The sequence below is a fragment of the Micropterus dolomieu genome, linkage group LG02, assembly GCF_021292245.1.
Source record: "Micropterus dolomieu isolate WLL.071019.BEF.003 ecotype Adirondacks linkage group LG02, ASM2129224v1, whole genome shotgun sequence".
In the NCBI taxonomy this organism is placed as follows: domain Eukaryota; kingdom Metazoa; phylum Chordata; class Actinopteri; order Centrarchiformes; family Centrarchidae; genus Micropterus; species Micropterus dolomieu.
This window is the reverse complement of record NC_060151.1, coordinates 2,539,991-2,554,221: the sequence shown is the minus strand read 5'-3', so window position 1 is coordinate 2,554,221 and position 14,231 is coordinate 2,539,991. Positions and strand designations below refer to the sequence as shown.

Sequence of the window (14,231 nt, the reverse complement as noted above, 5' to 3'; positions counted from 1 at the left end):
CAAATTTTATCCAATACATACTGGACGACATGTAATGCAAATACACAAAACAGTCTAAATAAATAAGTCCATTCTGCTGTGTACTGGTTTTCAAGCAACATTTATATTTTGTTGGTCAAGTCATTTTATAAAGAGATTCAGCCACTTTCTCAACCTCAGTAACACATGCACACAAAACACAGACAGCAGAATCAGAGAACTGAGAGGTCAAGTGTCAATGTATTTGAACCATCATCATTCAGCCGTCCAGCTCATTGACAGCTGCAGCTTGCATACAGTATGCAAAGACACAGACAGAGGGGAAATGTGATGTAGTGTTCTTACAGTTTTGTACAACACATTTTGGTGTATGAAACTGGGTATTACATCTCCCCTCAGCTTGGATAATGATACACGTGAGGATGGGGTAGACAAATGAACATGAACACCTAATCCAATGCTATTGAAAAAATAACCCTGCAATTAGCACCACCATTGGGAAGCTGCTAAATGGACACATTCATCAAAAACTATAAGCTTCATAAAAGGTAGTATTTATTGCAGGGTTTGTGTACTGGACTATATTAGATAACACAGTTGTGCAGGAAGGCATCCACTTCCTGAACATTGTATACATAATACATTTTGTATGTGAGACATATTTACAGTGAGATCACAGAAATAAGGGGAGAAACTTCCAGAAGATCACATAAAAGCATAGACAAGGTGGGATATGAAAACAAGAAAAATATTTGACACACACACACACACACACACACACACACAATAAAAAAAAAATAAAATAAAAAAAATCAGTGGATGGCCCAGCAGAAGGCGGTATGGGGGAACATTTTAAAAAAAAGTCTCCTATCAGGCAGAGGAATGCAGCACTCCCGGCTCCCTGTCGTCCCTCTCTTCCTCATCCATTTTGCGTCCATGTTTCCGGAAGTATTTGTAGCGCTGGACGTACAGCTTTACCAGGTTGCTGACTTTGACCGGGTTGATTTCCCCAGTGCGGCTGTGGCAGATCTGACACAATGACAATATGATTAAATAGCCTGTTTCAATACAAGGACATGAGTTTCTATGTTGTTCACTGTAGTTTTTAAGCATTAATCGAACTCCAAGTAGTAACACTAAACTCTTGTGAACCCATTAAGTAAGATGTGCATTGATGTACACACACTAACTTCACTAACCAGTTTTCTCCTATGCTACGCGTGTCACTAGATGTGTGCGCTGAGGCTGACCTTATGCACAGCTTTCCTGAGGATGTCTTTGTATTCGTCCTTGTTGATGTCTTTGCGTTGATAGTAAGGTTTGATGGCAAGCTTCACCTCCTCCACCGCCCGCTCCTGGGTGTGCAGCTTCTTCAGGTACTGGGGAATTCAGGTACCGGACATGTTCAATTAATGAGACTACAATAATAATAATAATAATAATAATAATAATACAATTGTATTTGTATTGTGCTTTTACAAACAGTTAAAGTGCTACACAAGAATAAAAAGGTAACAGTAAGACTAAACCACATCTTACAATATAGTAAATGAAATGTAAATGCACAGAGAATGAAGGCGTAACTGTGGCACATTTCTTCAGAGAAAAGATATAATCAAATATTTACTAAAATGTGAGGGGTGTACTCACTTTTGTGAGATACTGTATATAAATAGCTGTATATATTGTTTTATTGTGTGTTACCATATTTTAATATAGGCCTACACTTAATTATATGTTGTATGAACCATGAAGGAACTACAAATTTTGTTTCGTTGTGCAGCCTTGTGCTGTATAATGACTAAAAAACAACCTTGTATTATTGCATTATGGGCAATTTTCTATGTGAGCCATTACATTATTATTATTATTCGGAAATTCTTTAGATACTCTCAGTCGTTAACATGCAGTATACAAGATAAATAATCACTTCATGCAGAAATAACAGAATGATTATGTATGAAGAACAGGAAGAAATACTATCAAAACTAGGTCGATTTTTATTAAAATATTTTGTAACGTGCAAATAACACTTAAAGCCTACTGCTTGTACTCTGCATGTCGCCATTTACTTTGTGAAAACTCACAGTCTGTTTTCTGCCACCACAGCCGCTTTTAACTCCCGTGTTACATTCAGTAACAGCCCCAGCTCGTTATTCGTCCATGCATAAAAAAACAAAAATCTGGAGTGATTCTTCGTCTTCATTACATTATTCTTTCGCCAAAACTTCTGTAACTACGGAAGAGACCATATGCTTCATGTCTGCTTCAACGGCCAGTAGATGTGCGTTTTCAGTCGTTTCAATATAGACGGAGATCAACTCTGATACGCAGCTAAAACGCTGCTGTGGACGGAGATCGGATTCGTTTTAAAACTCGCATTTTTAAACAAAAACAGAGTAGTGTGGATGGGGCCTGAGACCATCGTAGCATTCAGAAGCAAGGGTGAAGAAATAGTGCAGAGCTCACATTTCATCTAGTTAGGTTTTAGGTTAGGACTACTTTATTCGTCTCATGTTTTCTTTACTTTCTATCCAAATACTAAATCAAAAATATATATATATTTGGATAGCTACACTTTCTATAATGAATGTATGTTTTACACTTTGTGAATTGCACATCCTGAATATGCGCAGTTGCACTTTATACTCTATACATCTCAGATCTATCTATCTGAATGTTTTTTGATGTGGGATATGTAACATGAAGGACAGCAAATTGCCCTGATCTGTTCATGAGCTTCTACTTTACCTTATCAGGGTCTTTGCTGTCATTGTCCCATCCAGTGTCACCAGAGCTCCCAGTCACTCCTGACAGCCCCACAGGTATGATGGAGGGCGGGGTCTGCGCACATCCACCACCTATGGAGGGGTGCAGGAGAGAGGGTGGAGTTTTGGTGCAGCCAACCAATGGGAGGGAGCTGTGGAGGATGAACTGTGCTGGGCTCAGGCCAGGAGGCGGAGGAAGAGAGGGAGGGGGAGGGATCTGGGAGGAGGAGGCGGAGGCTGAGGAGGGAGGAGCGTGCTGCTGAGACTGGCTCTGATTGGCCTGTGAGAGGATCTGCATGAAGAGACATGAGATAAAGTAATGGCACAGTCAGACCCGATTTTGCTCCCCATTCATTGCTGTGTGGAACAGGTCACACACACTTGCATCCCGTCACAAACTGACCCACCTCCCCGCAAAATCTCAAGGCTCTCCCACGTCCAGTTTGGAGAAAGGTGGGTTTGACCTCACGTTAAAACTGTTTATATTGTTTTATAACTGCACAGCAGAGGTGATGCTTGACTGCAGTGAAAGCAACGACAGTGACAGGTTAATGATTGTAAAATATTTGATAAAAAATAATTTATAATTTACTGTGTGGACCGCTGTTAGCCATGCTAGCTCTCAGTTTACATTTACAACCCCATTTACGCTGTTTCCTGTTTGCCTCAGCTTTAGGCCGCACCATACAAGTAAATTTTGCTTGATGGATTTTGGTCTGACTGCAGTTTAAGGTTAGTGTGGGGGAAATAAAACGTGTGTGGATACTGCAAAACCTATTTTACTGCACAACATCCAAACTTCATTAACAAATAGAAGGACTTCACATATCTGACTGCGACTGATATGTGAGGTTTACATGGATTTCCCCTTCTTGCCAGAACCACATGCCAACAGGATTATTGGTGTGCATGTAATAGCAGTACAGCAGTTCTGATTTAAAACTCTGACTTTATGTGCATTTATTTTGACTTTTAAAAAGTGGTGGGAATCAGATTGAAAAAAAAGAACCAAACCAAAATTGGGTTCTAAAAATACAATTGGCACAACATTTACTTTGAAGGATAATCAGTAACTCACCAAAACAAGTCATCTTTCAAACAGAATGTATCAGACAAATTTAGGCAACATAACAAACTTGGCATTTAAGTGCTTTTTTCACCCCACACCCACACTAGAAAACAGACAAACTGCAGCTATTGTTTATCTACTGCCCTTAAAGTGTTTACTTTAATGGCCTGTTGTTGTGACTCTACAGTCTGTAAATCGGCTCAGTTACATTCTTTGCCCTACACTGATGCAAAAATGCATTTGCCGGTGATTATCTTACAGCATATTACTACCCCAGTGATGAAATCAGAGAAAGGGTTACACAGTGATAAAATTAATCTGTATCACAGCATCCTTTTAAATTTGAGGGCCAGTATTTTTCTGATCTGGCATCTGACAAATAAGTTCTGTAATTATTATTAATATCATACCACAGCAGTGACGTGGAAATTGGACTCATTTTTAAAATATGCCACTATTCTCATTATTCTAATGCGTCTTATTTTCATGATGGTGAATGAACAATATACTGAAATATTAATGAGACAGGTTTGATATTTGTTTTGGACAACTTGTTATTTTAATTGAATAACCAAAAATAACCTTTAGAATAATCAATAATTAGTTGTAAGATTAATGGACTGGAAGTATTGCTAGACCTGGTGACACTTGTTGCCAACAGATACCGACACATCAGTGGGCTGAACGGAGAGGATGTGCTCACAGCTTTGCCCTGTTGGCTGCCTCACCTTAATCATCATGACTAAACCCAATATACTCCCAAACCGGGGCAGAGGCATTTTTCTTTTTTACTAGTCCTGTAATGTTATCCCGCCGCTTGCAAGAAGCTTCTTTTGGTGAGCATAGTGAGTGTGTGTTAAAAAAAAACATTTATTTCAAATGAAGACTGAGAGAACGACTGCTCAGCGTCACCCTCTCACCTGGCTGGTTGCTTGAATGAACTCTTGTGCTTTCGCTCTGCTGGCGATATTGGCCTCCTCCATTTTGAAGAGCAGAGCAGTCACTGAGAGGGAGAATGATAGAGACCATTATTTCAGGAAAAGGACGCATAAACCACGTCCACCATAGGCACATCACGCACCAAGGCCGATCATGCTCAGTCTCAACCCACGACTACTAGCTAAAGTTACTGAAGTGTGTCCTGAGGCTGTCTCTGACTCCGTTTCTTGTCGAAGGGTGCAGGATACTGTTGTTAAGAGTCTTTACACATAATGGAAGTGCATGTGGGGCCTGTGTTAATTAGGGATGCACCAAAATGAAAATTCTTGGCCAAAGCCGAAACCCAATATAATGAAAAATATTGCCGAATACTGAATACCGAACAAGTACATTCACATTTTTGCCATTTTCCCCCCACTGCATAAATTAAATAGTCAAAATGTGCTTTTCACTCAGTGTTTCCCACAGGATTTGGAGAGATTATGGTGGGTGGGTCCGAGGCCCAAGAGGTAAAGTAAAGTAAAGTAAATTACATGAGTCCATTTACTTTTAATGGACACATGTAATATGTTTTATACTTTCTGTGAATATAATCCAGTTAATCTTATTTCCATCCTGTATAGACACCTTATTTTGAAAACCAGATGTTGTCACATGTGTATCCTCGCGCTAAATTCATCAAGTCCGACCCGGTTTGATAAATAATGTTGTATGTAGTTCTCGTATCGCGTAACATGAAGACTTCACAGCCTCTCTTCAGGTAGGACTCTCATACTGCAATGTTTGTAAAGAGACAGACTGACAGGATAAAGTCGCTAACCTGCCTGTCTGCTCGCTCTGGGCTGTTTCAGTTACCATAAATGCTTGAATACGTGTGCACTCCAAATGTAGGTGCTGCTAGCTTAATCGCCTTCTCAGAAACGATTGACAGAAACACTCAAAGCAGGTCAGACCGTTTGTTGCCTTTTCTAAGAAGTCAGCCACAGATGGATGTGCTAGGAGACAATTCAGCAGAGCAGTGTCTGCAAACAGCGGATTTTGCGTCTTTCTCAGACACTTGGCAGACATGCTTGGCTGATTAATTTCGGTGGCTGAACATTCGGTGCATCCCTAGTGTTAATCCAAACACGGACCGCACAGATGGTGTACAGTTCCCAGAGTTGAATAGCAGGGGTGGGGGAAAAATTTGCCATGGCAATACTGTATCCATACACGGACAGCAAGTATCGATATTTTATTATATAAATTGCAGGTGGGATATTTAACTTTTTGGTACTAGAATAATAAAATCTATTGTTCTTTTAGTCCACTAGAAAACTTAACAGGACCATATAGAAGACTGAAAAAGTGATATGAACAAACAGAGAAATGTATCTTTTTAGATAAACAGGTGTTGACAAAGTTTGACTTTAGGGACCTAATTGGAAGTTGGAAAAAGGTAAAAAAAATTGCAATATATCTCAATATATTTAAAATCGCAATAAAATCGAATCGCAACATAAATATCGTGATATTATCGTATCGTGGGGCCTCTGGTGATTCCCACCCCTACTGAATAGTCACATCTATTGCTATTTTACATATTCAGCTTTAGTAATTATTAGTAAGAAGAAGAAGCCTAGTTTTGAATGACAGGTTGCTCTGTGCATGTGGGCTTAGAAAGCAGAGGAGAGACAGGTGAACAATTAGAGTTAACAATTTGTGTTACATAACGCTGAAATTCAAATCTGGTCTTTTAGGAGATGCAGTTACTTAAACCCACAGTGAGTAAGAAAGGCATAAATAATATGTTATTTATAAAGCTGTGAGTACAGAGAGAGCCCACTAGCTGGTTTATGCAGTGTAAAACCCTGTAGGCTTCAGCTTATAAGGGTGACTACCACGTTAAAGCAGTTTTTGCAGTCACAAGACAAGACGAGAGGATCATTGCAAAACAGAATGCGGAACAATAAATATTTTATCTTGTTTTCATAAACCAAATCATAACCAAACCAAAATCGGAACTGAAAACTAACTAAATTTGATTAATCGCCCTGCCCTATAACAAATTCCCAATTTAACCCCTGGGAATAAACCATGACTTCAGCAAATGCAGTGGTATCTCACAGGAGGTACTGTAGGTAGCAGGGACGCTCCCCAACAGTCTACTATACCATTAGTCGATGAGAAGAGTCTGAGCAGACCTAATCTTCATTGTTCAATTAGTGGCAGAAAAAAAAAAACTGGTTGTTCCGACACATTCAGAATCATTTCCGCTTGTTGTCAACAGGCGGCTCGCTGAGTGCTGCTTGTAAAATGTACATTTTAAAGTGCCAAGTTTCGATACCTAAAGGTTTTATTTTTTCAACATCTATGAGCCAATAAGCATGCAGCATGCTTGATGTGCCCAAATCTAAAAGTGACTGTAATTGGCTGTGGTGATGTAAACACTAGTTCACGCAGAGACGCGGAGAAGATCAAAAGTTGCATTGCTACATTGCACCAGGCTTGATGCAACATTTGCGATGTATGAAGCACTTGACTGTGCATGGAATAAACTTAAGAGCAGAAAGTTGGTCCGTCTTCGACAGCAAGAAGACCGAGCCGGTGCAGTCATCGTCTCAGCGCTCTACTGCCAACGAGTCTACTGATGAAGACAGTGGCGCTATGACTGACGTTTAGCAAACAAACAAAATCGGGGAACTTGTAGTGGTACATGCTTGTGTACTACTTAAGTTAACGTTTCTGTGCGCGGTGACTTATTGTTAGTCAAACATCCAAACAATATCTAACGTAGATCCCTGGTAAGAAAAAGTTATAAATAGTTAGCTAAATTACCCAATTTAGCTTTGGATAGCAAGCTAATCGATGCTAAAAACGCTGAGAGTAACTGATCAAGTTTAACTCACATTAAACTACGCAGTTTTCAGTTGAAGTATGCAGCAGAGAGCCTCACATACTGACTTGAAACTTTAATTTGCACTGAAAACTATACAAACTTTATTTAGACTATTTACACTGATTTATTGTGTTTTTTAACTTGTTCCTTCCTTTGTGCTTTTTTATTCCTCTGTTGGAACTGCAGTGGCACAGGAAATGAGTCTATGAGACTTTAAAAATGTCAAGAAACTAAAAACTAAAAAAGTATTTTGAGGTAACATAATCTTGTTAAATTGGATTTCTTAAAATTGGTATCAAAAAAAGTATCGTTCGGGAAACATTATCAAAGTCGAGGTAGCGTATCGATATTGAAAATCTTTGAACGATACCCAGCCTTACTAACGACTAATAATTGGACAAAACCAGAGTAGGCAGTAAGCTAGTTAACCGGTGACGGTAACCAGTTAAATCCATTCCTCGCACACGTTTGCTCTTGTGTTTTAGGTTTTACTAGGACTAGAAAAAGACGCCGCCCTCCAAACTTGAGAGAGACAGAGTACTTTAGTATATAAGCATATATTAGCGTTTAGCATATTAGTGCTGATGTAATTTCATCTCTGCTGCTGGGAGCTCCCTGCACATATTTTTAAGATAATTTTGAAATCTCTTTTGCAGCATTTAATTGAACACATGCTAAAAGGCATTTAAACAAAGTTTTGAGTTTGAGTTGTTTAAATTTTTCTGCAAATGTAACCGCAACCCAAATATCAGTTGATTACTAATAATCTGGCCCTGGAAAACCCTACTGGCCAACCCCTAAGGTTGGAATCTGAAAGTCTCTGAAATTTGTTTTTGTAAAAATAAAGAAATGATGTACAACTAGTAGAAGTATTCAACTTTAGTGTAGTCCTTTGTACGCCCTTTCAATGTGTGATTGTTTTGTAAAAACATGGCAGACTTCTGTACATCTCTGGAGGGAACTCACGCGCTAGGACTCCACCAGTGGTACAGTCTACCCCCGTCTGCAGACTCCAGGGGAGCGTGGGCGCTGCTGGTGGGGGGGGGGGAGGCTTACTAGCAGACGAGGAGGACACAGAAGAGGAGGAGGGGTCTGACGAAGACAGAGGCAGAGAAATGGAAGTAAGCCCACAGCCTGCTGAAGAAGACGAGCAAGGAGGCGAGCCCAGAGATTTGGGAGCATCATCTGGTGGAGGCGGCTTGGCAGTGGGTGTAGACAAGGCGATGCCGAGACCAGCTCCGTGGGACAGGCTGGATGGACTGGACGCGGGAAGCGTGGGGCTGGTCTGAGTTGGACAGTCCTCAGCTAGGAAAGAAGGGTCTGGAGTCTTACAGCTGCTGTCCACTGTCTGAGAGTCGGGCGAAGACTCCCGGGTGTCCCGCAAAGGAGCCATAGAGGGCGGCGGCGTGTGGGGTGGCGAGGAGGAGGGTGGGAGCACACTGGTGGAGGAGGAGGAAGAAGAGGAAGAGGAGGAGGAAGAAGAACAGGGTGCAGGGCCAGCTTGGCCACTATGAGGACTCACTGACTTGCTCCCATCTCCCGCAGCTGACTGAACATCTAAGGAGGCTCCACCCCAGCCCTCAGACGTGGCTTTTGTTTGGCTGCCGTCTCCAGCCGTCGACCCTGCAGCTCCACCTTTTTCCCTCGTCTTCTTTGCCAGCCGACGGCGGCGCTTGGTTGCCAGAGATGATGTGGTGGGGGAGGAGGCGGAGGAGGAGGTGGATGTGATGGAGCTTGGTTTTGTTTTCTTGGACTTCAGTCCTGCGGGACTGGTTAAGGAGGATGGCGGTGCAGCCAGGCTGCTTCGCTTTCCCATGCTACTCAGATCCTTACCACGGCTGCCCAGTGACAGCGGTTCTGAGCACGGTTTGAGGAACGGAGACCTGCTCTCATTGTCCCTGCAGAAAACTACAGCAATTGAGCCACCCACCACAGAGCCCCCAGCACCTCCTCCTGTACCTCCTGGCCCTAGGAGGTCCATGCCCAGCTTTCCGGAGCCAACTGAAGCCCCGGTGGTGCTGCTCACGCCTTCCCGCACCAGCACAGACACTTTGGACTGAAGTTTGCCTTTCCGACTGCCGCCGCTCTCCTTCTTGGATTTGCCAGAGCGACCCAAATCCTTTCTGCTGCCTTTGTCCCGGTCTTTGTCCTTTCCCATTTTCCTGGCACGCTTTGCCGAGGGGAGGCCAGATGAGACGGAGGCAGAGCCTGAAGTGACCGTCAGTGAGGAGAGGCATTTGCTTTTGGTTCTATTGGAAGAGGAGGAGGAGGAGGAGGACTGGCCAATTTTCTTTAATGTGCGAGATTTCTTTTTCGGGTGATGTCGTCCAGTCTTGGGGGTGGTTTTTGTTTTAGGGCTGGGGACAGGTGGTTCTGGAGGCAGGGCAGCAGGGGGTGTATCCTCCAAAGATGGGTAGTCTGAGTCCAAAGCCTCACCGTCCAAAGATAACACGTCAATCTCCAATTTATCTGAATAGTGGTCTGACTCGTAGCTGTGATATCTTGGTGGTGAGAGCGACCGTGATCGGCTGTGACAACTTCCCTGGTCCTCCACATCTCCACCTGAGTGCCATTTTCTCTTCTTCTTCCTCTTGTGGGGCTTGTCAGAGTCCTGCGTGGGCCGACAGGGAGAGGTCGGGGTGAGTCTTGGGGAGCCGGGTACCGTGGTGGTGGTTGTGGTAGTGGTGACTGTGATGGTTCGCTTGATGGCAAAGAGGTCAGACCCATTGAGGTCTTGGATAGATGGCGGGACAACCGGACGACCTTCCCGTCGCCGTTCCCTCTCGCGCTGCCTGTCTCCATCACCGTCCCTCTTTTCCACGCTTCTTTTGGACCTACTTGACAAGCCCCGCTCTCTGCTGCTTGAATGTTGTCTTCCCTTCCTTTCCCTCTCCCTCCTTCGAGAGCTGGAATCTCGATCTCTTTCATCTCTTCTATGGCTACTGGTGCGATGTTGTTCTCTCTCCCCATCCCTGTCTCTCTCTCGTCCTCTGTCTCTATCCCTCTCTCTGTCTCTGATTCTGTCTCTGTCTCTAATTTTGTCCCTGTCTCTATCTTTATCTCTTTCCCTCTCTCTGTGCCTTTCGTCAGATAGGCTTGAAAAGGAGTGTCTAGTGTGGCAGGATCTGGAGGCCTCTGGGCTGCTGTGATGTCTTTTCTTCCTCTTGCGGCTACTGCTCCTGCTGCTCCTCATTCCTTTAACCTCCTTCCCGGTCCTGTGCCCTCGCTCCTCTTCTTTGCTCTTCTCCCGACCTCCCTCTTTGTCCTTTCTTCTCTTCTTTCTTTTCTCCTCCTTCTCCTCAGCCTTCCTGTCCTTGCTTTTGTTTCGGTCACGGTCCTTGGAACTCTTGGATGACTTGCGGTTCTTGCTGCCTTGCTCTGCAGGAGGTGTGAGGGGGGAAGAGGGTGCTGAAGCTTGGGGATGGGAGGGAGGAGGCGGTAGCTCAGGTGAGAGCGGGGAAGAAGCAGGAAAGGAGAGATACCTTTCCTTCCGCCTGCTGACCAGCTTCCTTCTCAGATCCTCCACTCCTACCACAGGCTCATCCTCAGGCTCCCTGTCCGTCTCCCAGTTGCTCTCCGCGCACACTGACACAAAGCCATCCCCGTCCAGCACCCGCAGGATGCGCTCTGGCTTTGAACCAAAGAAGGAGACATTGGGAGAATTCAGGGCTAGGATCTCTCCAACTGGTCTCTTATTGCTTCCATCTCTGTCAACAGCCCCAACTATCTCCCCCTCCTCTATCTCAGAGTGATCAGAGTCAGCACTCTCCCTCTTTTCTCCAGCTTTGGTACTGCTACGGTCCACTCTCCTCCTCAGGGGGCGCTTGGTGGCCGGACGGGGGCTTGGCAGCTCAGTCAAGGTGTCAGTCGAATCTGGACGTTCTTCCTCTTTCTCCTGCTCTCCTCTCTCAGCAGTCCTCTTCACCCCTCTCACTTTGCCACTCCCATCATCGCTGTCTGATGCTGGGGAACCAGTGGGGTCAAAGGGGTCATATTTCTCCCCTTCCCCCTCGTCCCCCTTCACTCCCTCAGTTGGATGGAAAGGATCATACATCTCCCTTTTCCTGCCCTCTTCTTCACAATCACCACTTGGCGGCACTGAAGTGTGGAAGGAATCCGAGGAGGCGGTGAAGGGTGTGGGTGTGGAGAGGGACTGCGTCGCTAAAGAGGCAGAAGTGGAGGACACGGTGGCCACCTCTGTCCCCTGGGTCTGGCCTTTTACATGGTTCTGATGAACTGACGAGTTGGCGCAGACAGAGGAGGATGTAGACAAGGGGGAGGATGGTTCAGACGAAGGAGATGACAGCGACAAGGAGGGCGAGCAGGGAGGAGGGCTCCTGGGAATCTCTCTTACTCCACTTGGGGAAGAGGAGGCAGTAGGCCTCCTTTTGAAGCCTGATGCTGGAGTCAAGTCCATGGGCCAGGAAAACTGGTGATGCAGAAGTCAGACAGTGGGCCCCAGAGGATGGTAGCAACAGGGAACGCCACACAGGAATAACCCTAGCAGAAAGGACAGGACACATGCAGTCTTTATCTTACAATGAAAATCTAACTGGAAAAAACAGCCTGTGGGATCATTTGTGGACACTTTAAGAGTGTGAGAATGATTTTCCAGGGTTCTAAGCTGGTTACTTTGGATCAATTGCAATTTATTTGCAAGACTAGAGCAACAAATTCCACATTATCATTCAATCCAGCATCTTACACATGTCCACGCTAGGACTGGTTTGTCATAATGATTGCACATTCCACATCTTCCCTCTTTATCGTACTCACTCTTTTCTGCTACTGTTAGGGGAAATAAAGGGACGAGAATCTGAATAGAGCCTGACTGAGGTTTTGCAATGTAAACAGTGAGCTCTATATTACAGCTTTGCCACTACATCGGCATGACCAGTGTTATCAGCTGATATTAGCTTATCATGCTGTATACATGTAAACCCATGTAAAACTGTCAGTACGGTTATGCCAAAGATGTTAGGTCATTTAGAAAATAATCTATTACATTGTTTGTTCACGAGATAACAGGGACAAGTTTATTTTTTTCTCCAATAAATGTTGGTCACATAAGTAAAACTCTTTGTCAAAACATGTTGTTTATGCTATGTAAGTCGATTTATTATCTGAATTTTGATTGGGAATCCAAATCAAATCCAGTATTGGCCAGGCTACAGTCCAGAATCACACCTGGTATTAGATCTGGCATGAGGTTTCACCTGCAAGAGGGGGGGCTTAGGGGGGACAAAATTGTCTGAGAACAGTCAGTCCAGTGTGGAACAGCACCATAATGAAAAACTGCTCTTTGGTGTAATAACACACGTGATGTGTATCTACAGCCTTTTGTTTGTCTATGCTGTTGTTTTGCCAGTGACTTGTATTATCTTGAGTTCTGTTTCTCATTTTTCTGTGTACTATTTACTATCTCGACCTGTGTGTTTTCTGACCCTTGTCGATGTTAAAGAAAACAGTGAAGGTTTTTTTTTTTCCCCGGTAGAGCCTCTGCTGTAACGGTCTGTGCCCACTCCTGGTCAATGTTAACCATAATGTTGACGCTTTAACGATAACGTTTGCGCAACATTTTCGTAGCTAACGTTCTATATTACATTAATTGTAATCCGGATTAATCACTGCTCGTGAATTACAACTGATTTACTAAATGACGTAACGTTACACATTGTTTAACGATGTGTCGGCAGTAGGTATTCAGCTAGGTAGCTAATTTAGCTTAACGTTAGAGCAGCTAGCTAGCTAAAGGCAGCAAAATGGTCTTTGTGCTAATGAGTTACCTTTAGTCTGGTAATCTGCAGCTTCAGATCAACGCCTCCGTCTTGCATTTACTGGTATCTCTTGCTAAGACATCAAATCAACCGTTAAAATACAGTACAAACTGCTTTTTGACGTTTTAAACGCGCAACCTCAGCCCCATTCCATCAATCGCCGCCATCTTCCATCCTTCCCCTCAAACCGGACGACAAAGAATGATGGGAATTAGAGTTTTGTGCGCCGTCATACTTCTCACTGCTCACTGACTTCTTTTGATGTCTAGAGAACATTAAGAAATTAAAATAGCGATATACAGATAAATATTACAAACACAGTCAATTCAAATGAATTCAACAAAGATGAATTTTGTAAGAAATTTTCATCCAAAACAAAAGCTGCTTTCTTTAAAATTGGGTTTATCAAGTTAACCTACTGGCACCTATGGAGCATAGAATGTCCATCTGAATAATTGTAGTTTACCATGTTGAACTTTAATCAATTCATAAAGTTATACATTTAAAAAAAGCTGACTTATGACCTGATAAATTAAATGTGCATTTCACTTCCCACTTTCTTTGGCAATGTTAATGCCTGTTTCCCATGCCAAGAAAACCCCACTAAATTGAATGTGAGAAAAAAAAACAAAAAAAAAAAAAAGAGAAGGTATTCTGTCTTTTATGATGATCCAATCATTGATTTTTAAAATGGAATTGCAAATCCAGTTTTCCATTAGTTTTTTGTTTTCATCTTGTGATTACTAATTTAAAAACAGCTCTCCGTAATTTTAAGATTTGTAAGAAGTACGCCACTTAAAAAGTAATTGATCATGAAAAGA

At 43.2% G+C, this 14,231-nt stretch overlaps 1 protein-coding gene across 1 annotated transcript; it reads right to left on the bottom strand.

Annotated features, from left to right (window-relative positions):
- Positions 1-84: 84 nt before the first annotated feature.
- On the bottom strand, positions 85-13,607 carry scaf1 (SR-related CTD-associated factor 1). Its single transcript, XM_046035879.1, has 6 exons — positions 13,420-13,607; positions 8,600-12,133; positions 4,737-4,819; positions 2,731-3,039; positions 1,230-1,358; positions 85-1,008 (listed from the first exon to the last, which is right to left on the bottom strand). Exons 2-6 carry the CDS (start codon positions 12,048-12,050, stop codon positions 850-852), a joined length of 4,131 nt encoding a protein of 1,376 aa, XP_045891835.1. The 5' UTR covers positions 12,051-12,133; positions 13,420-13,607; the 3' UTR covers positions 85-849.
- Positions 13,608-14,231: the final 624 nt, after the last annotated feature.